The following is a 25,375-nucleotide window of genomic DNA, read 5'->3' on the forward strand; positions in this document are numbered from 1 at the left end:
GCTATATACAGGGGGTGCCAGTACAGAGTCAATGTCAATGTGCGGGTGCAACGGTTTCGAGATAATGGAGGTAATATGTACATGTAGGTAGAGTTATTAAAGTGACTATGCATAGATAATAACAGAGAGCAGCAGCAGCGTTCCGGGGGGGGGGGGGGAATACAAATAGTCTGAGTAGCCATTTGATTAGCTACAGCCCCGTTGATGAGAATGAGGGCGTGCTTGGTCCTCATTTTCTTGTTATCCACAATCATCTCCTTTGTCTTGATCACGTTGAGGGAGAGGTTGTTGTCCTTGCACCACACGTTCAGTTCTCTGACCTCCTCCCTATAGGTTGTCTCATCGTTGTTGGCGATCAGGCCTACCACTGTTGTGTCATCAGCAAGCTTAATGATGGTGTTGGAGTCGTGCCTGGCCGTGCAGTCATGAGGGAACAGGGAGTACAGGAGGGGGCTGAGCACGAGAGGGGCCCCCGTGTTGAGGGGCCCCCGTGTTGAGGATCAGCATGGCGGATGTGTTGTTACCTACCCTTACCACCTGGGCGCGGCCCGTCAGAAGGTCCAGGATCCAGTTGCAGAGGGAGGTATTTAGTCACAGGGTCCTTTGCTTAGTGATGAGCTTTGAGGGCACTATGGTGTTGAACGCTGAGCTGTAGTCGATGAATAGCATTAACACATTTTGTCCAGGTGTGAAAGGGCAGTGTGGAGTGCAATAGAGATTGCATGATGTGAGCCATGACCAGCCTTTCAAAGCATTTCATGGCTACAGACGTGAGAGCTACGGGTCGGTAGTCAGTGGTCGCTTTCCTCAGCGGGAAAAGACACTAAAGGGTTAGGTGTCAATCACTCACAACTTATATAGACAGTGTTCACCCTGTGAGAATAGGTAAATAAAGAGAGGGAGAAAATACTTTAATCTTTTCTCATTTACATCTGAGTGAAACCCATTGATTAGAGGGGGTAATGACATACACACCGGATGCCTTTACACATCAAACTTCATCCCTCTGGAATGTTATGGCCTTTAGTGTCCGAATTTATCATTGTCAGTTTTACTGGTGCTGTTATCTAGGGTATAATAGACAGAATGCAGTTGGAATGTGCAGGTGTTCAAGTGTAACTACCTCCATTAGTCTGGACAAAAATGTTATGTTGACTTTGTTTGTTGATCTATTTTTACCGTCTTGTAGTTCACGGAGTGCACAGGTTATTGTCTGCCTTTACAAGTTTTACAGTCATGGACGTCTCCCCAGAGTGACCCTGTGAAAATGTAGTTATCCATGTGCGTTATTGAGGCTATCTTTGACTTAATGTTTTTTGTTTACCTTCCAGGGCCCCTACACTGTTTTCCAGATTTGGCCAGTCTTTGTCCTGATATTCCTAAAGCTGAGTCCAGTTAAGAGAGCCAAACATGAGTACTAAAAGCATTCTAGGCTGCCTCTTCCTGACTCTCCTTTTCAGCCTCTGCCAATCTGGGCTGGTGAGAAAAATACTTAGGCATAAACGGGCGACTCTGACAGCCCCGGGCGGAGACAACATAACCCTCCCCAGTGCTGACCAGCCAGTGATCTTCAACCATGTCTACAACATCAACGTCCCCGCTAGCTCCTTGTGCTCAGTGGACCTGGATGCTCCAGGAAGTACCAGCCTTGAGCCCCAGGACGCAGTTCCGCCATCAGGCCTCCACACCACCGAACATACCATGGATGGGCAGAACCAGATTGTTTTCACCCACCGCATTAACATTCCTCAGCAGGCGTGTGCATGCACCGAAGGGTTCCCGGATTTGAAGGACCTCCTGAGCAGGTTGGAGATGCTGGAGGGAGAGCTGTCCACGCTGAGAGATCAGTGCACTACTGGAGAATCTGGCTTCTGCAGCGCTCAGCCAGTCACAGGTACAGTACTGTATACATGTCAACCTAATCACCTCCAGCTTCTGATTGGCTCATTCAACCCCTCTCCTCTCCCCTGGTCGTTACTGTAAATTATCGTGTGCTCTCACTCAACTTAGCTGGTAAATAAATGGTTAGAAAACACAACACAACACAACAGTTAGGATACTGCAAATCATATAATTGGGACAAGTTTAGGGTGTTTTGAAGGGCAAAGGGTTGAGAAATCCTGGTATATTATAGCATGCTTAGGATGACTGTCACCTCATCACCTCCCCTTCCTTCAGAGGTACATCTGTTTTACTCAACCTCTGGGAAGCTTCACTGGAATTGAATGTGGGGTTGGGCTTAGCAGTGCTTTCTCTTTTACAGGGAAAAATGCTCTTGAAAATGGAATGAACATCGAAGCATGGACTTACTCCGTGCTGATTAGAAGATTGTTATTCAGGACATAATTGGGTTTTCGAATGTCTCTGGTCTATGATGATAATACTTGTTTACAATATTTCTAAATTACATTTGTTAGAGATGTGGATTGGGGGGTGAGGGGCAGGATTATGATTCACTTAACTCTGCTCCTTTAGGTGAGGTGGGGACCAAGCCTTACTGCAATGGCCGTGGCAACTACAGTGCAGACACCTGTGGCTGTATTTGCAAGCCTGGCTGGAAGGGACCCAACTGCACTGAGTCTGAATGCCCCAATGACTGCCAGGACCAAGGTCGATGCGTAGACGGGAAATGCATCTGCTTCGAGGGCTTTGGCGGGAACGACTGTTTGCTTGAGGTTTGCAAAGTGGACTGTGGTGAGAACGGACAATGCATTGGCGGGGTCTGCATCTGTGCCGAGGGTTTCACTGGAGAGGACTGTTCTCAGACGGACTGCCTGAACAACTGCCTAGGCCGTGGAAAGTGTGTTGATGAGGAGTGTGTGTGTGAAGAGCCCTGGACGGGTTCTGACTGCTCGGAACTCATCTGCCCCAACGACTGCTATGACCGTGGACGCTGCGTCAATGGAACCTGCTACTGCGAAGAAGGTTTCACCGGGGAGGACTGTGGGGAGACAACCTGCCCCAGCGACTGCATGAGTCATGGTTTCTGTGTGGACGGCCAGTGTGTCTGCAGCTCTGGCTACACCGGAGAGGACTGCTCCAAGCTCACCTGCCCCGGTGATTGCAACAATAGAGGTACCTGCTTCAATGGCATGTGTATCTGCGATGCTGGCTACCAAGGAGAAGACTGTAGCCAGCTGGCTTGCCCCAACAACTGCCACAACAGGGGGCAGTGTGTCAATGGGCAGTGCCACTGCGACGTAGGCTACCAGGGAGAGGACTGCTCTGAGCTCTCCTGCCCCAATAACTGCCTCAACCGGGGCCGCTGTGTCAACGGACAGTGTGTATGCGATGAAGGCTTTGGTGGAGAGGACTGCAGTATTAAGACCTGCCCCTCGGACTGCTACGGCCGTGGAGACTGTGTGGACGGCCAGTGTGTCTGCTATGCTGGCTTCACTGGTGAGGACTGCAGCGAGCTGAGCTGCCCCAACAACTGCCTGAACCGCGGACGCTGCGTTGACGGGCAGTGCGTCTGCGATGAGGGCTTCACAGGGGAAGACTGCAGTGAGAAGCGCTGTCCCAATGACTGCCTGGGCCAGGGATACTGTGTGGATGGAAAATGTGCCTGCCAGGACAGCTATGCGGGTGACGACTGCTCTGGACTCACCTGCCCTGATAACTGCAACAACAGGGGGCACTGTGTTAATGGGAAGTGCATTTGTGAGGAGGGATACGTGGGAGACAACTGCGGAGATCTGAGCTGCCTCAACAACTGCCAGGACAAAGGCCGCTGTGTGAATGGACAATGTCTATGTGATGAGGGATACATCGGAGAAGACTGCTCAGAAGGTAAGAATAGTTTCATTCAACTGACCCACTGATTGAGAGAAAAAAAACGGAATAATTGGGTTTAGTTAATTTGTTAACTTTGCATGCTTGATATTTCCATGTGCTGGTTGAATGCCACATTAAATCCAATTACTTATTTTTCCGTTATGTTTTATACTCAAAACTTAATAAAATCCCCAAATACCATTTGAATTAATTTCAAAGGGGTTTTGCGAAAAGGATTAAAACTTCCATCTATGATTTCCTTTGATGCCAAAAGCTGTGCATTTCAGTTGTCTGTACTTTTGTCTCAAAGATCTTTGGCGGTCCAAACCACTACCAGATGTGAGTCTGGGGAAAGCATTAGCTTTGTGTAGAGGATTGTTAGTGGCTGAGTGGCTTTGGATAAAAGTGTCTGCTAAATGGCATATATACAGTATATTATATATTATTATATTGAGGGCATGGGAAACTTAGTGTCTGAGACAGTAAAAAACTCAGAAATATACAAAAATATAACTATTTTCTATCCCTCTATTTTCTTTCTTTCTCGTTCTCTTTAGTTTCCCCTCCAAAGGACCTGACTGTAACAGAGGTCACCACTGAGACAGTGGACCTGACCTGGAATAATGAGATGCTGGTGACAGAGTATCTGATCACTTATGTGCCAAATGGTCCTGGGGGTCTGTATCAGGAGTTCACAGTGGGCGGAGACAAGACTGCTGCCACTGTCAGCGAGCTGGAGCCTGGCATCGAGTACCTGATCAACGTCTATGCCATCCTCAGCAACAAGAAGAGCATCCCAATCAGCGCCAGGGTGGCCACATGTAGGTCATGCCCGTTTAACGAGGCTTCCGTAATAAGACATCTTGCCTAAGATCTGAAAACTTGGGTCTCTGAGCAGTCTGGGTTCATGGGAATGTGATCCACTTTAGAAAAAAAGTGTAAAAAAACATTTGCATATTAACTGTAATCAGAATGCTATTCAGTCCAGTGGAGAAAATTTCACAGCACAATGTTTTATTTTTAAGAATAGGTGATTCCAACACAACCACTAGATTTGACTGATGCTTTACAAGTTTTGAAACCACACACTGTCTCGATGCACAATATTTTGTCATCAGGCATAACATATTATTGTCATCAGGCATAACATATTATTGTCATGAGGCATAACATATTATTGTCATGAGGCATAACATATTATTGTCATGAGGCATAACATATTATTGTCATCAGGCATAACATATTATTGTCATGAGGCATAACATATTATTGTCATGAGGCATAACATATTATTGTCATGAGGCATAACATATTATTGTCATGAGGCATAACATATTATTGTCATGAGGCATAACATATTATTGTCATGAGGCATAACATATTATTGTCTCTCGCTCTGTCCTGCCAGATCTGCCAGAACCAGAAGGCTTGAAGTTTAAATCGGTGAGGGAGACCTCGATAGAGGTGCTGTGGGATCAGCTGGACATTCCTTTTGATGCCTGGGAGCTCTACATCCGCAACACGGTCAGTCTGTCTGGCTCTCTTTGCAATCTATCCATCTCTCTGCAAGTGATGTCTGCTGGGTCTTGCCTAGAATTCAACTAAACAGCACGGACAAGATGACAGATTTACACAAGCTGGTTTTGCTCTTTTAGTGAGGAGATCTTGAAGTCCTTGGCTATTTATCATGTCCAGTGAAGTAGCAATAACTATCAGGGTTGGGGTCAGTTCAGTTTTCAATTCAGACAACTCAAAATAACAAGGTTAAAAATTAAACATACACAATAAACCACAAATTGCTGTTACGCTATTGAAGCGTGCTGTACTTTACACTTTAAAGAATGACGCTGATGTGAACCGGTACGTGGAAAATAACTGTGCATTGCCTCAGATCACAAATCTGGGGGCTTATTGTTACTGGCACGTTTTCTGCTCAGCTGCTAATGGCAAAGGTCTGGGCAGCCATAACCCATAATACCCTTCATATTGTTCCCAAGTTCATTTTCACAAAGGGCTGCATCCTCGTTATAACACTCCTCAAGGAGGTCTCCAGCAGCCAGGTCATGCTCAGCAGTGTTTATTGCTAATCCCATTCTCCTCAGCGTTTGGGCTTTATTGCCTCATACATAAAATGTAAGGACCTGTAATCCATGATCAGCACTTCATCCCTATTACTATGGGCCAAATGGGCTTTGTTTGCAGCATTCTTATCTGAGGTAATCAAATACCTGCTAAAATAACCATGGACAATTTTAATATTGTAGCAATTGTTATTGTTTAACTCAACATTAACTGTGTGAAATATTTATTTTGTTGATCCAAAGGACAAATTGACGTGGCTTACCTCAGTTAGCCTGTTGGATATGTAAGTAGGCTATGTAGCATGTATGAATCCAGAAATGGTATATTAAAAACAGTATGTATTTGTCCTTTCAGAAAGAGGAGAGTGGGAAGACCCTGACCACCCTTCCATCCTCCCAGACCTTGTATGAGCAGTCCGGGCTTGGTCCTGGTCAGGAGTACGAGGTTTCAGTGGGCGTCATCAAGAACAATACCAGGGGACCTCAGTCTACTAAAATCATCACTACCAGTAAGCTTATGTAATGTTTTTTCCCCCTAGTCAAATGCAGATCTGTATGTGCGAACTGGGAAGCCAACTCTTCTGACATTGTCATGCCATGCATGAATTAATCTAAACCAGGCTTCTCCCACTCATCCTGGCGACCACCCACATCCCATGGGGTGGATAAGGAAAATGCTTACACCTCTCAAATCACACAAGCAGACAGAGGAACAACTGAACAGACCAATTTAACGGTCAATCATGGCATGAGGATTAGATGGAAAAAGTGGCTAAACCCCCATTGTCGTTTCACACAGTTCAATTTAACAGTATTTTTTGCAAAAGTGAACAATGCTGAATTTCAGCCCAGCCTGCATATTACAATAGAGAGTCTTTTTATCTTTCAAGGAGCCCTGCCATAAGCTTTTACTGCCAACTGTTAGTCCATACATTAAGGTCAAATGGGTTTCTAGCGTGAAGTATGCTACCTCCTCGTTTATGGAAAAGCCATTTCATTAAAAATTCCTTGTTGATGGAGCCTATAAATATCTTCTCCTTCTGAATTGTGCATAATTTATTTATACAAGCTTAAGTTCAGCACAGCTTTCAAGAATGAGGAATGACAGAAGTAGGTGATTTATACAGTGTGAACCTATGGCCTATTTCACCCGGTGAAGTCACCACATCATGGAATTGAGAAACTTCTCCTGTGACAATAAACACAGGAACTTACCAGAGGTCCTGTCAGAACACAGATCAGTGAAATCACATACCAAACAGTCAGAGTAACCAAACTGTTAATTACATTTGTTATGCCATAATTATAATTATAACAATGCAGGTCTTAAAATGTAGTTAAAGTAAAACCAATATTCCTTGTGTCCTTGTGTCTGTAGCCCAAAGGGAGCACTTAAAACATGTATGTGATCATTGTCCGTAACAAACAGCACATACTTTCACCCTTTTCATTTATTTTGATTTAATCCTTATTTTAGCAGGTAAGTTGACTGAGAACACATTCTCATTTACAGCAACGACCTGGGGAATAGTTACAGGGGAGAGGAGGGTGGGTGAATGAGCCTGCAATAGTCATCCTTAACATATTGTATTCATTGTGTCCCTTTCCCCCAGGGATTGATGGGCCCAGGCAGGTAGAGGTGCGTGATGTGACAGACAGCTCAGGATTAGTCACCTGGTTCCATCCCGTGGCTCAGGTGGATGGTGTCACCGTGTCCTACGGCCCCAGCTCCGACCCCACAGAGAGGACCAGCGTGGACCTGTCCACCACAGACAAACAGTACAGCATTGACAGCCTCAGCCCGGACACTGAGTACCAGGTGTCCCTGGTCTCCAGGAGGGGAAACAGCACCAGCGATCCAGTCACTGAGATATTCACCACAGGTTGGGGCTTTATTTTATCCACTTCTGATAAGTGCACTCCTGATAAGTGCAAACTGTGTTTGAGCACACTACAATTTTACAGTCCCAATTCAATTCCATGTCCAGTCCATTTTTTTAAGTGTACCTGATAACATCATGCACGCTTGGATTCATCAAGAGTTCACTGTCAACAGTTTTTATTATATTCCTTTCTTCTTCTTGCATTGTTACAGACCTGGACGCTCCCAAGGACCTGCAGCCACTGAGCCAGACAGACAACAGCGTCACACTGGAGTGGAGAAACAGCCGGGCAGACGTTGACAGCTACAGGGTGAAGTACAGCCCTATCTCTGGGGGTTCCCATGGCGAAGAGGTGTTCCCCCGTGGATCAGGAGACAACACTCAGGCAACTATCACTGGTGAGGGTCAACCATGACCAAATCCCAACATGCAATTATGTCAGTAGAAGCTATAAGGGCTTTTCCCAAGATAGGATTCGCTATGACTTTGTTACTCTTGATGTCAATTTAATCAGGTACTCAAATCCTTCTCTGTTCTGCTCGATTGCAGGACTGAAGCTAATCAGGTACTCAAATTCATCTCTGTTCTTCTCCATTACAGGATTGAAGCCAGGTACAGAGTACGGAATTGGTGTGACCGCCATGAAGAACGAGAGGGAGAGCCTGCCTGCCACCACAAACGCAGCAACCAGTGAGAGCATACGTTGACACGTTTTCATAGGATAGCCACTGTTCAACAGCAGTCCAAATATCCACCACCATAAGTGACCACAGACACTCTGCAGTCATAGATATATATATATATATATATATATATATATATATAACTTTCAATGCAACAGATTATTAGGCAACAATATGAGTCAAACATAGGTGCTTTATGAGGTTCTGATGTTTCTAAGTGGTTTGGGAAACAATCTTCAAACCTCAGAACTATCATAGTTCTGAAATATGAAAGCACTATACTATCCATTGTTAAAACAGAAAAATTATGTTTGTACTTTCACTACCCTATGAATTTTACCAAAGGCTTGATCATCACTGATTGAAAGCTTTACCACTTTCCTCCACAGACCTTGATGGGCCCAAGGACTTGGAAGTGAGCGAGTCCACAGAGACCAGCATGACACTGGTGTGGAAGAGACCCCGAGCCAAGATCCCCGTCTACAGGCTGGTGTACATCTCCAAGGATGGCCGGAGGGAGGAGGTGGAGGTCCCTGGAACAGCCACCTCCTACAACCTAAACAACCTGACCCCTGGCATGATGTACACCATCACCCTGGTTGCTGAGAGAGGCTCAAAGAAGAGCACACCTGCCACCCTGTCCGCATCTACAGGTGAGGGTTGAAACAGAATTTTCACAACTGACTCCACCCTCGTATTGCAAGGCACAAATATGTGTGGTTGATCCGTTAAGAAAGTAGTTTCAGTTCTGCTCTCTGCAAAAAGCAATTTTCAAGTATACAATACTATTTTGCCAATTTGAAGTCATAGATTTGGTTTCAGGTCTGGGTAAAAAACATAGTCTCTTGTGGGAATCATTCAGCAAGTGCTAAACGTATGGATCCTATTGTACTGCTAACAGTTTTGAATTGCATTATATAATCCTAAGAGATAAAGACATCTGTAACAGCTTTATCAATCCAAACATATTTCACAACACAAGCTCTTGGGAGTGAAATAATTTCCTCATATACATACCATTACATGACAGAAGAATGTGGAATTACTAAGGGCAAGGGTCCGGTAGTTGTAGGCTGTAACTTACTTTATTAGTGGAACAAAAATAGACAACACTGAGGCCAACAGTAACAGTGCAGAAAGACACACAATCTCTAAATGTCTCCCTTATCTGAATTTGTGCCTTTGTGTTTCTCTTGTAGCCTCTTTCACGTTTTACATAGCCAACCCGGTCCCTGAGCTTACCACTCCCATAGGCTCGGAGGACAATATCATTAGTTTTGTGTCGTTAGACCCCTCTGACCCAGACCTACAGATCTCAGGGATGGGGCTTGAGCTCGAGGATAAGCTGGGAGAGCTGACTGTCTCAGTTGTAACGTCCGAAGGATTTGAACTTTCGTGGGAACCAAAGGCACATGTTGTCTATGATAGTTATATTTTAGAATGTAGAGACACTCTGGGATTATGGGATGTAAAAGAGGTCCATCTCCATGGAGATGCCAAAGGTTCTAGATTTCAAGGCCTGAGGGAATCCACAGAATATCGAGTAAAGCTTTACGGAGTAAGCAATAGCCAAAGATCCTCTCCGCTTGAAGCAGTCACAGTTACAGGTATATGCTTTACTTTTGGGCTGCATGCCTTCAGTACAATAGATATCCCTTTGTTGTTGAACGTTGCTCATTTTAACTCTACCTGGATAGCAAAGTCAGGATTTGAACAAAAGAGTTGAGAAATTCAAAACCAAACCTTTCATGTTTTGCATGATGGTATTGTGATTTTCAACTGCAGTGGATCGGTAAGCATGGCATGATATTAGAGGTTTGAGATAATACCTTCTTTACAAAATGGCCATTTAGCTTCATCCCATCCAGTCACTTCTTGCATGCTGAGGACGGCAGTCCTAAAACGGAAAGTGTTGCTTTCAAACTATGAAGAGGAATCCATGCCTTCTCTATTCCAGAGGAATTCAGATGAAGGACATTACTAAAATTGGTTATAGCAAATTTAGCAATGGATACTGGGACTGTAAATGCTGTCATTTGCAGGGCATAATTTGCGACTTTCTGTCAGCAACAATACTATCTATTGGTTGTTTAAAAACACCTTGTGCCCCCCCCCCCCCAAGTAGGTTTGTTATCAGAGAAGTTGATACCTTCTAGCTGAAGAGATAAAGCATTAAGAAAATCAGTGTATTCCTTGGAATGGCTATTCAGAGAGGTTACAATGTCTCCACTGTTTCCCTGCAGATCAGCATGACATCCAGAAAAGTCAATTAGACTACATTTGCACACCAATTTCCTCCTTCATTGGAGTTTTTAAAAGCAACCAATTTGCTCTCTGTATGTCTGTGCCAACAAACTCATCCACTTCACTGTCATTGCTTGCGATCCCATCCACATTGCATTTTCATCCCGAAATGTTTACAGTATTACTTGTAAAGTACAATGTTAAAATAGCATATTATGCATCTTGAAACAACAAGACATGAATCAAACTCTAAAGTGTTCGACCAGGGTTCTGTTGCAATATCCATGCTTGCATAGTACACTAGTGGTGACCTAATATGGATATTGAAACATAAACAAAGTTGTAGGATAACTGGCAGTGCATGGCTTCTTCATCCATTTGAAGTGTACTGGGTACTGTCACTACGGTGGACTATTCGGAACCTTCAAAGATTAATGGCCCTTGTTCAGGGGCCATTAATGCATGAGCTGCTCAGTGTAAATGTACGTCTCCGATGCATGTGGAAGTTTATGGTCCCTGACAACAAGAAAACCTGCACAGCACTATAGAGAGAAAATGGTGATGAGTGATGAATGCAGAATTATTCCTTCCAAACCTCAATGGGAGAAAGTTAGACAAAAGACAATATACCTTTTGTTACTGTAATCAATCATTATGCTTTTGTGGGTATTTATGTTAATCTTTTACTCCACCAGTTATTTCTTCTAACCAGATCTTCTTCCCACAGGTTAACCACTCTTTTTGTTTTTCTTCTGCTCCTTTAGAGGTTACAGGTTACACATTTAATCCTTTTGAATGTACTTTCATTTAGCACCCAAGTCTACCTCTACTGATGTAGTCGCTCTGAGTGTCAAAAGTGCTCAGACGACACAGTCTCCTGACACAGGAGCTGTTCATCCAACAGTCCTTCCTCTGGCTCCTCTGATCACAGAGGGGCCTACGTCTACATCTCTGTACCCCACGGGGGACATCCCCTCTGGGGCTGAACCTGAACCAGAGGGCTCCAGCCTGGAGACGCTAGGGGACCTCAATGTCACAGACGTGAGCCCCACTAGCGTGAGGCTAGCCTGGTCAGCCCCAGATGAAGCCTTTGATAGCTTTTTGGTGGAGGTGAATGCTCTGTCAGGGATGGCACAAGCTCATGTGACCACGGTACCAGGAAGTGCCAGGAAGACCCTTATAGAAGGCTTATCCCCTGGGACACGTTATGAGGTTTCGTTGTATGGGAAGGTGGAGGGGGAGCAGTCTCTGCCTCTTCATGCTTTTGCTAATACAGGTACATGGAGCAGTGATTCTTTGCCATAGACATCCATAACCATCGGTCATCTTTCTCTCCATCCCTCTCTCCATCCTATCCTTATTCATTTCATACATCCTCCCATTCATCCATCTGTCTTTGTATTCATGTGTTCTGTGTCATCATAACTGACTAAGAAAGTGCTGCTGAAACACATCACAGTTTAATCCCTGCAATACATTGTATAGTTGATGTGAAATATATGGAATATATAAAGCAGGGTTCCCTAACTTGCGGCCCGCGGGTGATTTTATTTGTTGTTGCATTTAATTTTTTATTGTTGGACATAAAAGACTGTAAAAACTGCAGCAAATCAACTCCAAGTGATTTCAATTTTGGAAATCTATTCCAAAGTATTCCCACGCATAATAAAGAGATACATGTGATCGTATACAAATGTAAGGTTTGAAATTTGTTTGGGCTTCTTGCACTCAATTTGCAGTATACAAATTATTTGTAATTATGTTACGGCCCCCTAACCATCCGCTCAAGAAAGAAATCAGCCCTTGGCTGAATCTAGTTGATGATCCCTGATTATGGGATATAAAACATAACATGATGTGAAATATCGATTTATGATATATTTCATATAGTGTATATTTTATTGACTGTACTATGATCTGTTTGTCTGCTAGAGGAGCTGAGGCCTGTGGTGGCCAACCTCACAGTCTCTGACGTGACATGGGACAGCTTCAATGTGTACTGGACTCCCAAGGACGGGGAGTTTGAGAGCTTTGTCATTGAGGTGACAAACTTAGAGGGAGGTCCAGAGAGTGAGAACCTCACCCTGTCGGCTGATGCCTTCAACCTGGGCATTTCTGGCCTGAGTCCTAACACTTTGTATAGGATTGGCCTGTACGGGCTCCACCAGGGCTCCTTCCAGGAGCCGGTGTATACTGAAGTCACTACAGGTACCTACGAATGGAGGTGTCCCCCAAGGTTCTGTTCTTATCCCTCTCTTTCTTACTTTTTCTTCACTGTGCCTTTTGAGCAATTTCTCTCTATTCCAGTTGGGATCTGTGGTGAACAGCATACACACACACCTGCCTGTTTCCATTCACATTCAAGCATCCATAGCACTGCACGTAGCAAGCAAGATCACTGACGTAACCCTTCAATTTAGCCTTTTTTACCAATGACAGTGTTTCATTCTAACAACACCATACCATGTGTCATTCTTACCCTCCAGCCACTGTGTCAGTCTTTCACCACAGGGCAGGGTGCTGGGCTTCACCCACACAAACCCTTACCCTATAACTGAAACAAGCAAGCTGCCCGCAAGTGACCAACCTCACCCTGTCTCGCCCCCTCCTCACATTCCATCCCATGGCCTGAGTGCATGAAGCCCTCCCCCCTGCCATTACATGCATCGTGGTGAGTTTTCATGTGCTGCAATGATTGCAAAAGAAAACCAAACAACACCTCCTCCCTCCCATCCACATTAAACAGTGTCCATTCGTCATCATTCCATCAACCCCCCCATCCTCACAGACTGAGTAATTAACCTATAGCTTGTTTGCCTGTTGGAGTCATGCTTTAACTGAGTGGCCAGAACGGCTGAGTGACATTAGAGGTCTATGTATTGGTTTCAGTACGAGAGAGACTGGAAATGTAGCCTAATAGTATACAATGAACAGTGGAGGCTGCTGAGGGGAGAACAGCTGGCTGGAAAGGAGCAAATGAAATGGCATCAAACACCTGGAAACCATGTGTTTGATGTATTTGACACCGCTCCAGTCATTACCATGAGCCTGTTTCTCCCCAATTAAGGTGCCACCAACCTCCTGTGACAATGAATACTATGTACGGTGTGTGTGTTGTAACAACATTAACTCCTCTTTTAGATATTATATTTGTGAAACATTGTTTATTCCAACTATAGTGCAACAAAAACGGCAACTTATTGTCCTACTCAATGCAATGTGTGCATGATTTTAACTTGTTTGTGAATGTCTCCCCTGCACATAAGAGTTTTCCCTTTCCCTTGTCAACAAACTCTTCCAAAGGCATGGAGTGTCTTTAACATCATCACCCATACATGTTATTAACATCATAAATGAATGGCTCTCCTGCTTGGGTTTGGCAATGTACTATCTCACCAACAACATGTCCACTGTCTTCTAGCCCAGGGTTCGCCAACTCCTGTCCTGCAGAGCTACTGTTGTTCCAGCCCAGCACTAACTAAAGGCTACAATTGTTTACTATTTGAAACAGATGAGTTAGTGCTGGGCTGGAACAAAACCTTACATTACACACCCAGTAGCTCTCCAGCACCGGAGTTGGAGACCCCTGCCTTAAGTCACATTTTGACACTAAATTCAACCGTACACTTTTGTCAAAAAGCATACTTGTCAAGTCTAGCAAATCTGAAGCCACCTTTTATTTTCATGGATACCCTGTCCTGTTGACTTTCTTTCTCTCTCCGGCACTTTGGCTATCTGTCACTTTCCCTGTTTGTGTCTATGTCAGTGTCTTACTCTGTCTTGTCTGAACAAACACTGAACAAAACATGCACATCTATTTTTAGAATAAGAGCTAGTCCTGACCTGGCTTAAATTGGAATAATGATGATATCACTTACACTTTATATGGCACAAATGCTATTATTATTCATGTGACACATTATGATCAGTACTGATGTGTTACACTGCAATATATTTGTATCTTTCTTTAGTCTTCACCACATCCCCAAAAGCTTGCCGTTGTATTGTCAGAATTAAAATGTGCATGTCATTCATTTTTCATTATATTCAAAGACTATCGAGAATGGCAGGTTTGAGGTGAGTGCCATGTGAAATTGCACTTATTATTCTCATATATCTTTGATAAACAAAATAATCTACAATCTATTATCATCCCCTTAGACAGATAATTGAATATGTAGCAGCCAAACGAGTGATTTTATAGGCAATAGGCATATTGCTTTTAACATTTTAGCTTATTTCAAAATCCAATAACTGTTTCTTCCTTTAGTGAGCGAGCCAGTGGTTGGCAATCTGTATGTATCTAATTTAACGTCAGAGAGTTTCTCCATCTCCTGGAATGGCACTGAGGGAGAGTTTGACGGTTATGTCCTGGAGATTATTGATTCAGATTGGCTGAAGGAGCCAAAGGAATATAACATATCCCAGAATGCAATGTCTCATGACATCACAGGGCTAAGGCCCAGCACTGACTATATAGCCTACCTCACTGGGATTGTCAAGGGATCACGAACCCATGCTGTCAGTATTATTGCATCAACAGGTATTTCTATTTTGTTTGTTTTATTTATTTCTAAAGCCAGAACGAGCACATTATCACTTTGCTCCATATTGAAGTTTGCAATGCTTTTCTGATAATTTTTCTTGAGCACACATAAATACTATATAGAATACCAATTTTTAGTGACTACACATTGACTTCATTATAATCTGGGTCACTTGAAGTTTTTGACACTGGATTAAATGGAAAACAGTTTATTGAGGGGAAAAAAGGATAGTAACAGTGTGCCACCCTTAAAAAAATGAATGAATGCTGACTTTTCTCTCCTTTGTAGCTGCAGAGCCTGACTTGTCCAGGCTAGTTGTTTCTAACATTACCTCAGACAGACTTTCACTGTCATGGAGGAGGGGGGAGAAGGCTTTTGATAACTTTATAGTAGAAGTCAGAGAGTCTGCTTTGCCCTCGCAGGCCATGGGCCGCACCCTGCCTGGAGCGGCTCGCGCCACAGTTATGACTGGCCTCAAAGGGAGTACAACCTACGACATCAAACTCTACGCTAGCTCCGCTGGACAGAATACACAGCCCCTATTCGCCGTAGTCACCACAGGTATTGCATCGCATGTATTTTCTTCTCCATATGTTACATTATAACATATTATAATTCCGAATTCAAAAGCTATTACTCTTAACTAGCTCATGAGTAGTCAAACCCCGACATGAAAATAATCATAACTTTAGTGTTCCAACCATAGTCCTAGACTGTCAAACAGATAACGTCAAATTTTTATATCACACTCCTCATCTCCCCTAATTCAAAATCACTGTTCTCTTTTGTCCAGAGGCAGTCCCACAGTTGGGCCCAATAGCTGTGTCCGAATCTAGCCCCGATAACTTCACCCTGTCCTGGGGCACAGTGGCTGGTCACTTTGATGGCTTTGTCATCCGGGTCGGCGACCCTGAACAGCTGTTTGATACACTGGAGTTCACGCCGTCTGGCGAGGTCCGTAACATTACAGTCACTGGCCTAGTGGACGCCACTGACTATGACATTGAACTGTACGGTATTTCTCATGGGCGCCGCACCCCTTCCGTTTTAGCCCATGCCGTCACAGGTACTATGTAATTTACTCAAATCTTACCACTTATTTTGAAACACTGACAGGGCGGAAATGTGTGTCCCAGTAGTGAAAGAATTACACATGACCTCTCCAGGGACCCACCCAGGTTTAAGCGGGACAAATTTGCAGGTTTTGAATAGTGTTCAAGTGAACATTACAAAGAGGTGTGATGGATACAATATTCTTGGATGAGAATCTTCACTTTAGTGTTTCAACACCCCCTTGTATCTACATGACATGTCCACCGTTTTTAATTAGGAGTTTGTCACCCATTTATAAACATGATATCAATCTATTTAAGCTATGTGCATGACTAGATTCTCCTAATTGAATTGGGGCTCTACAAGTCATAGGGCCAACTGCGCCGACGACTACAAGTACTTTTGCAATCATTGCACACATCAACTACCATATGTATTCTCACCACGTCTTACCCCTCCTCTACCCGACCCTAATCCCCCCTCACCCCAAAAAACTCCCACTCCCTCCAGCATCATTACCCAAAGTGGAAAACTTGACCATTTCGGAGATCACCCCATTCGGCTTCCGCGTGTCCTGGAGGGCACATCATCCTCAACAACATGAAGGGGCTCCCTCTACTGGTGGCTTTGGCCACTTTCACATAGTGGTGTCAGACTCAGGCTGGCTACTGGAACCTCAGGAGTTCACTGTCCCTGGCAACCAGAGCTTCTTGGACATTTGGGGCCTGATCACTGGCATAGGCTATGAGGTCAGGCTGACTGGGGTATCCAGTACTGGGCTGGTCTCCCGCCCACTGACCACAGTGGCTGTGACAGGTACCACCCACAGAGGCGTCATGGCTGTTGAAAATGAGGGGGCATGAGCCCCCTACCAATTTGATCAATTTGTAGGATAAAAGGTATACAAGATATAGATAATTTTTCTCACAATTCATTGAAATACATTGAATTCGGTCATCAGTGCCCCCTCAAAAAATAAGGTGCATGATGCCTCTGGCCACACTACACAGTCTGTAGGCTGAAATTCTAAGATGCACACAAGTCACTTGGAGTTAGGATTCGGCCCTGTACAAAGAGGCTTCTCCATCACAGTGAGGTGTCACTTGGGACAGCTTGAGGGATTGGTCACTATTCAGTCGAAGTGAAAACACAGGTTTACTTTACTTACTCAAGGGGTGATGGATTCCCAACTTGTACTTTTACTGTATCACAAAAAACTGGTAGGCCTTTCCACTGTAATCTTCTAAGAAAGGATTAAATATTAATGCCATCAATGCTTTACTTTGGTGGGGAAGCCTCAACACACAACCCTACTACCTCCTCCAACATCTCACTTACTTTTCCAGAGCAATCTGATTACTCTTAATATTTTCTTCATCCTCTTCATGTTTGAAGCATCATGGAGGTCTTGCCTGTGTTTTCAGTTTGAAGCTTAATTGTTACAGCAAAGAAGAGTGTGGTGCTCTGCTTTTTCCTCTCTCGAAAATATGAAAATATGTTTTCATATTTTAAACTGTGTTTTCCCCTCAGATTTCTCATAATGTGACACTGTGAACGTTACGGTGTAAAGGATGCCATTTTCAATGGACACATCACTGTCACTAAGAATTGTTTGAGGTAGGCTAAGCAAGCAATATCTAAGTTTCACCTGTAAATATTAGACTGATAAGGCATTTAAAAAACTGTCTTTATTTCCAGTTGAAAATGTCTGAGGATGGTTATGGACCATTGATTGGATAGTAGGCCTAGACTATAAGTAGGAAAACACAGACAAATCAACATGGCATTTTCAGCATGAAATGTCAGTTGACCTAACCACTCGTTTTCTTATTTACCTTTGAATGCACTGAATGCAGGGCTGGCATTGAGAATGCATGCGGTGTGGATGGATTGTTTTGGCCAAATCCTTGGCTTGATGCAACAATCACAGAGAATAGTAATTGTGGATGTTGACTTGCTAATTGACGTCAATAAATGTCTCCACAACCATGAACGTGTCTATTTCTCAATAAAATAACAAAGGAATGCAAAGCACCTTGACGATTTGAAAGCATGTCAGAGTGGTGGTAGCAAGTTCATGAGAATTTAACCAAAAACTAGGAGTCCTACTCTCTCACCTTTTCCATCTAGTCGCCGACAGTCGCCGTCGTCAAATTTGTTTTCTAGTAATTGGGTGAATGTTTCTCGACAAATACGTCGAATTGAATTCTCTTTCCAACCAGAGGCTGAGCCAGAAGTGGAGCACATGTTTGTCTCGGACATCACTTCAGACAGTTTCCGCCTGGCCTGGACCGCAGATGAAGACATGTTTGATAGATTTGTGATCAAAATTAAGGACTCCACAAAGTTTGCTCATCCACAAGAAGTCAACGTCCTTGGTGACGAGCGAACCAAGGTTTTAACGGGACTCACAGGCGGCACCGAGTACGAAATCGAGCTGTACGGTGTCACTTTGGAACAGCGCTCCCAACCAATTACCGGTGTTGCTCGAACAGGTATTTAAATAAAGGGCCTATTTTCTGACAATCTGAACTATCAGTAAATGCCGAAGCACAATGTGGTCTGCATCTCACATCTCTCGTCTGGTTTCTCTGGAAACAGGTGTCTTGATTACAAGATGCAATACTGATCTTTGTTTTGACTTGGTTTTGTAATAATACCTTTTGTTTTTACTGGTTTTCTTTTCCAAGGGGTATGCCTTCAGGGAAATATTTAAATTGCCACTGATCATTATTTTATGTACTAATAGTCCTAGGCCTGGGAGCATCAAGGGACCAATCAAGTGGCTCCCGATGTGGTGCAGCAGTCTAAGGCACTGCATCCCAATGCTTGAAGTGTCACTACAGACACTCTGGTTCTAATCCAGGCTGTATCACAACCAGCTGGGATTGGGAGTCCCATAGGGTAGGCGCACAATTGGCCTAGCGTTGGCTGGTGTAGGCTGTCATTGTAAATAAGAATTTGTTCTTAACTGACTTGCCTAGTTAAATAAAGGTTACATTTAAAAAATTGGTTTTGCACGTCTCTTTTTCCCCATATGATATCCTTTTCAGGAATATGGAGACACATATTTTTGCATTAGATTGTGCTGCTTCTTATGCTTGGCTTTAAATGCAGCTCAAAGTCCATGTGTTCTGATGCCCATTATAGACCAATTTTCATAGCCTATATGTAACGGATGTGAAATGGCTAGCTAGTTAGCGGGTACGCGCTAGTAGCGTTTCAATCAGTTACGTCACTTGCTCTGAAACCTAGAAGTAGTGTTGCCCCTTGCTCTGCAAGGGCCGCGGCTTTTGTGGAGCGATGGGTAACGACGCTTCGTGGGTGTCAGTTGTTGATGTATGCAGAGGGTCCCTGGTTCGCGCCCGAGGTCGGGGCGAGGGGACGTACTAAAGTTATACTGTTACATATACATTTTACTGGCCACTAAACTGGTTAGAGTTAAAGACGCAACTTTAAAAAAAAATTGTAGCATGTTTGACAAAAGTTTAATGGTTTGGTTCATGCATTAAAATGTGCTCCCTAAAGAGCAGACTTTTTAGCCTTTTGGGAAGTGTGATACTGATGCACCCCTGTTGATCTGTAGATTGCAGTGGGTTTCAATCTTACTCTGGCTGTGGTGATTGTGGTGGGCCTTTGTTGGTTTTCAGCAAATATGTTTTCTCACTGGAATTTGGTGTGTCTTTGTGTGCTTTTCTGATTTGTCATTGTGTATATTGACACACCATAGGGCAATAGGCCTATTCCGTTGAATAAACTGACCTCAGTAAAATCGATTCCTGATCAAAAATCTAACTCAAACAGATCAATCTAACTTTTCTCATTTTTTGCTTGCCTTTTTAACCCTTACCCCATCGCTGTGCCAGGCCTGGGCGCTCCAAGAGGCATCCACTTCTCTGAAGTGACTGAGTCCTCGGCCATAGTCCACTGGATCATGCCTCGTGCCAGAGTGGATAGCTACCGCATCATCTATGTGCCTCTCCAAGGAGGTGAGTGAATAGCCTCATATCTTATAGTGGCAGTAAAGTCTACCCATTATAATAAGGATATTGGACTGCATTTATATAGTTCTTTAGGCCTCAAAAAGGCTTCATGTGGCATGGGGGGAGGAATTTCCTCTCCATTTTTTTTCAAATTGGACAAAGCACTCTCTCTAGTGGAATATAGAGTAATCACAAGGTTTCTTCACACAATAATTTACACTAGTGTAGAACTGTGAATATCTGCAGCTGCTACCAAGGAAGGAAAGGAAACCAGTTCCTTAAAGTGGATTTAACAGTGCGATTTAAGAGCACCATTAAACATATATTTATTTCAGAATAGAAGAACTTAAAGTAGCATAAATGCAATATTTTCTCTCATCAACAGGCAGCCCAATGACAGTGCTAGCAGATGGGACTGAGACCCAGGCCTTGTTGCCTAACATGTTTCCAGGAGTGACCTATCAGGTCACCATCTTTGCTGGGAAGGGCCTGGAGGAGAGTGACCCGGGGGCAGAGAACATCACCACAGGTGTCTGACTACTCTTTAGCATACATTTACACATTTGACCTTTTACTAAATACATGCAATTATATAATGCGTTTACATTCAAGTCACAGTGCTATGAGGAGGATAGACAGAAGTCTCTGTGTCATGCATAGACATTATGAGCATTTCATAAATCATTAGCTTCATACATTCATACTCAACAGCACATATGGTACTCCTTTACTCTGTCCACCCCAGTCAATTATTCCTGGAAAAAGTATGACATCATTGCATTGGGTTGTTTGCAGGTCATAATACTGTCAGTACAGGTGTTTGTTTGCTGAAGCTGTTGTGGCTACAGGCCTATGTGTGTAACAAAGCTGTGTATTTTCCTCCTTCTTAGCTCTGGACAGGCCTCAAGCTCTTTCTGCTGTCAACGTCACTGACACGACCGCCCTGCTGCTATGGCAACCAGCTCAGGCCACCGTCGATGGCTACGTCATCACCTACAGCGCAGACTCAGGTTTGTGTGTGTTTCACAAGAGGCCCAAGGCACAGATTGCCAGGAGCTGACGTGTATTTGTGTACATTATGTATTTTTATCAATGGTATCCCCCATCACTAGCCAAATAGACACAGCACAATAGGACTGTTGGTGGTGGTAACCGGGTGGTGATATTGTCTCTTTCCTCTGCTGTCTGCAGTGACCCCAGTGATGGAGCACGTTTCTGGGAACACGGTGGAGTTTGAGATGGGCTCCCTAGTCCCTGCCACCCACTACACAGTTGGGGTGTACGCCATGAGGGAGGCACAGAAGAGTGGCACCATCACCACTGAATTCACAACGGGTAGCTCTCAAATTAGATGCTTTATATAGGAGCATTGGGTCTGATTTTCAAACAACAATCAAACTGTGTAATATTTTATTGTTCATAAATTCAATGAAGTGCAATATTGTATTGTCCATGAATTCAATATTAAGACATCTGTGATATCATTATTTAACACGTTTAACATAGTGTTGTATGTGATCCTTCCACTTTCCTGTTTGTGTCTGTAGATGTGGATTCTCCTCATGACCTGGCGGCCAGTAACGTCCAGACAGACAGTGCCACTCTCACCTGGAAGCCTCCGCGTGCCGCCATCACCGGATACATCCTCACCTTCACCTCACCCGACGGCACAGTCCGGGTACGGGTTTATGAGTCCGCACACTGGCCCCCACTATCTATCATCAATGGCTATTTTACAGCTACATTTTCCAAAGTGCTTTACATTATGAATAAAGATTGATTTGATTTGAATACAGGAAGTTGTCCTGAGCCCTACAGCCACATCGTACAGCATGAGTGAGCTGAGTGGCTCTTCAGAGTACAGCGTCAGGCTACAGGCCATCGCTGGAGCCCAGCGGAGCCGCCACGTCACCAATGTCTTCACCACCAGTAAGTAGACTGCTACACACACCACCTCCTTCCCCTCACAGCTTTACAATGAGCAGATCTCAAGTGATGCTCTATTTCCTATGTAGTGCACTGTTTTTGATGTGTGTGTGTGTGTGTGTGTGTGTGTGTGTGTGTGTGTGTGTGTGTGTGTGTGTGTGTGTGTGTGTGTGTGTGTGTGTGTGTGTGTGTGTGTGTGTGTGTAGTTGGAGGGTTATACAGATACCCTAAGGACTGCTCGCAGGCTCTGCTGAATGGAGACACGATCTCTGGCACTTACAACATCTACCTGGGAGGGGAAGAGAGCCAGCCCATCCAGGTCTACTGTGACATGATCACGGACGGAGGAGGATGGATGGTGAAGAACACACACGCACACGCACACGCACACGCACGCACACACACACACACACACAAGTCTAAACTCCAGGTTTGATTGGATTGACCTTTACATGTTTGTGATAACACTGAAGCCAAACCAAAGACATCAGGGCTTGTAAATGGCAGGTTCTGTCAACTCTCTTTACAGGTGTTCCTGAGGCGCCAGAATGGAAATCTGGAGTTCTTCAGGAACTGGAAGAATTACACCGGTGGCTTTGGGGACATGAATGATGAATTCTGGTTTGGTGAGTCCACATCTCTCCACCCTTCCTTTATTTGTATTTTATTTTCTCCCTTTATTCAGTATTTGTGGCCAATGCGGAAGTCAAACCACAATCCTGGGGTTGCATCACCATGCTCCAACCAATTGAGCCATAGGAAACAGGAATGGCACTGTGATGTCATTTCCTGTCGTTTCAGGTCTGGCCAACCTCCACAAGATGACGGCATCAGGCCAGTACGAGCTGCGTGTGGACCTGAGGGACAACGGGAAGTCGGCCTACGCTCAGTATGACAAGTTCACCATCGCAGAGCCACGTAGCCGCTACAAGTTGTACTTAGGAGGATACAGCGGCACAGCAGGTAAGTACAATTATGATAATAGCTGTGTTTATTAGTGCTCCTGCATAGAAAATCTAGTCAGATCTAACTTTATTAAAATTCCATTGAAATATACCAATACACTTTACAGTAAAAAAAGTCACAATAAAAGACACAATATAACTGTGATTGAACTATCCATATTTCTTCACACCAGTCAATGTGTTTCTCTTGTTTCCTAGGTGACTCTTTGATCTATCACCATGGTCGGCCCTTCTCCACGTACGACAATGACAACGACATTGCAGTAACCAACTGTGCACTGTCCTATAAGGGTGCCTTCTGGTACAAGAACTGCCATCGTGTCAACCTCATGGGAAAATATGGTGACAATAGTCACAGCAAGGTACAGAAAGTGTGGCCTACAATGTATTGACTCCCTTTCTGCTATCACAAAGTGTGTGTGTGTGTGTGTGTGTGTGTGTGTGTGTGTGTGTGTGTGTGTGTGTGTGTGTGTGTGTGTGTGTGTGTGTGTGTGTGTATATATATATATATATATATATATTATATTCTGGTCAGAGTATGAAACAAGATTATTACATGTATTATTTATTACACATACTTTTGAAATACTGCGGTGTGTAAAATGTAAACATGTAAAAAAAAAGTATACTTTTTTCAGGGTATCAACTGGTTCCATTGGAAGGGACACGAGTATTCAATCCAGTTCGTCGAGATGAAGATTAGACCCGTCAACTTCAGAAACGTTGAAAGCCGACGGAAAAGATCATAGACTTAATACCTGTACAAGGTTTTATTGTGAAGATATTTGGTGGAGGGTTTGGAATGGTCAGTATAGGCACTTTTGTGTGTTTGATTTGTTTTATTGTTTGTGTTCATTGGAAAATGTTCAAGCCAAATATGGCTCCTTATATTATGTCCAAAGATATTTGAATATGCCAATTAAGAATAAGGCAGTTTGATTATGAAATGTGAAACAATGAAAGGAGATTTCAGTTACTCTTATTTTTATGGTGAGGGTAAAAATAGTAAGTTTCACTCTCGCTCTTATGTTTTATTCTCCCACACTGTTACATTCTCTTTCTGGCAGTTGATTAAAAAAACTTTATGAGCACCGTTAAGCTTTTCAACTAGGCACATGGAAATAATAACGTGGCTTGATGCCACACCCCTCAGTCTCCCCAGACATTGAGGGACGGGGAAATAAAGCTATCGAAGTTAAAGGAAAATTCCACTCAAAAACTATATTTTCGTCCACTGTTGATACAGTCCTACAATGTTTTGCATGTCAACAGATACGTTTTCAAGATACTGGACTTTCAAGAAGCAAAGTGTCACTTGCCACATCAGCATAATGTTGTAAAATGCATCATATGATGCAAAACGCATCATGATGATGATGTGACAAGTGACACTTTGCTTCTGTAAAAGTCCAATGTCTTGAAACCTTGACTGCTGACCTGCAAAACATTTTGGGACTGTATCAAAGGTGGACGAATGAAAAAAAGACAAAAAAATAGTTTCCTTGTACAGACCTGAGGGCAGGACTGACTAAACTGGGTATCATTTGTTTCATATTGAGTGATTGATATTTCAAATTTCATTTTATATTATTTCAACCTATTGGAATTCATTAATAGTATGTCCTCAAATACAACAAAGCAGGAAAACTATTCTTGAGAAGATTATGGTAGTGAAAATAACCACTGACATCATTGAATACCGGTTTAAATTATGCTTGACATTTTTTTCAACTGAATGAAAAACAGATGTCTATATGAAACCCTCAATACAATAAAATATACTTTGTTAAAAGGTGTCAGCATTTTTCTTGCTGCCAATGTCAAACATACCTGTTTCTTTACTTAAAAGTTTCCCTTCAACAGCAGATGGCAGTGTTGAGTGTTCATGTGTTCATGCCTTAATCATGAGAAAAGTACTCATCAGTATGCATCACACAGATTGAGAGCATATTAACCTCACTAGGGTACATGGGACATCCCACCTGGCCAACATCCAGTGAAATAGCAGAGCGCCAAATTCAAAAACAGAAATACTCATTATAAAATGGGCCTAAAATAGCAAAACTATTCAAAAAACAATAATACACATCAACTTACTAGACTACTTCTGTAAAAGTGGCTCTTTAATGTTGTCTTTTTGTAATCTAGGGTAAACAAAAGAAAAGTAAGCTCGTATCAAAAGGATTAAATATGCTGTGGTGTCATGTACCTACAGAGTGATAATATAAAATATTGA

The 25,375-nt window shown here is 43.4% G+C and overlaps 2 protein-coding genes across 2 annotated transcripts; both read left to right on the forward strand.

The window, feature by feature from the left end:
* The first annotated feature begins 1,340 nt into the window (after positions 1 to 1,340).
* On the forward strand, positions 1,341 to 24,416 carry LOC120026503 (tenascin-like). Its single transcript, XM_038971385.1, has 23 exons — positions 1,341 to 1,894; positions 2,476 to 3,789; positions 4,332 to 4,595; positions 5,183 to 5,298; positions 6,211 to 6,364; positions 7,469 to 7,738; positions 7,951 to 8,136; positions 8,339 to 8,428; positions 8,811 to 9,074; positions 12,598 to 12,873; positions 14,936 to 15,208; positions 18,488 to 18,760; positions 20,132 to 20,254; positions 20,634 to 20,777; positions 21,139 to 21,258; positions 21,440 to 21,583; positions 21,796 to 21,926; positions 22,045 to 22,177; positions 22,381 to 22,532; positions 22,704 to 22,800; positions 22,976 to 23,137; positions 23,338 to 23,501; positions 23,778 to 24,416. Exons 1-23 carry the CDS (start codon positions 1,411 to 1,413, stop codon positions 23,886 to 23,888), a joined length of 5,445 nt encoding a protein of 1,814 aa, XP_038827313.1. The 5' UTR covers positions 1,341 to 1,410; the 3' UTR covers positions 23,889 to 24,416.
* On the forward strand, positions 15,608 to 16,324 carry LOC120025958 (tenascin-like). Its single transcript, XM_038970715.1, has 2 exons — positions 15,608 to 15,773; positions 16,006 to 16,324. The coding sequence occupies exons 1-2, from the start codon at positions 15,638 to 15,640 to the stop codon at positions 16,287 to 16,289; spliced, it is 420 nt and encodes a 139-aa protein (XP_038826643.1). The 5' UTR covers positions 15,608 to 15,637; the 3' UTR covers positions 16,290 to 16,324.
* Positions 24,417 to 25,375: the final 959 nt, after the last annotated feature.

Source organism: Salvelinus namaycush, chromosome 31 (genome assembly GCF_016432855.1).
Source record: "Salvelinus namaycush isolate Seneca chromosome 31, SaNama_1.0, whole genome shotgun sequence".
NCBI classification, from domain to species: domain Eukaryota; kingdom Metazoa; phylum Chordata; class Actinopteri; order Salmoniformes; family Salmonidae; genus Salvelinus; species Salvelinus namaycush.

Coding starts and splice junctions, on each gene's coding strand:
- LOC120026503 (XM_038971385.1), top strand. CDS start 1,411: ATGAGTACTAAAAGCATTCTAGGCTGCCTCTTCCTGACTCTCCTTTTC. Junction 7,739..7,950: donor CACTGAGATATTCACCACAG/GTTGGGGCTTTA, acceptor GCATTGTTACAG/ACCTGGACGCTCCCAAGGAC. Junction 22,178..22,380: donor CACCAATGTCTTCACCACCA/GTAAGTAGACTG, acceptor GTGTGTGTGTAG/TTGGAGGGTTATACAGATAC.
- LOC120025958 (XM_038970715.1), top strand. CDS start 15,638: ATGGGCCGCACCCTGCCTGGAGCGGCTCGCGCCACAGTTATGACTGGC. Junction 15,774..16,005: donor ATTCGCCGTAGTCACCACAG/GTATTGCATCGC, acceptor TCTTTTGTCCAG/AGGCAGTCCCACAGTTGGGC.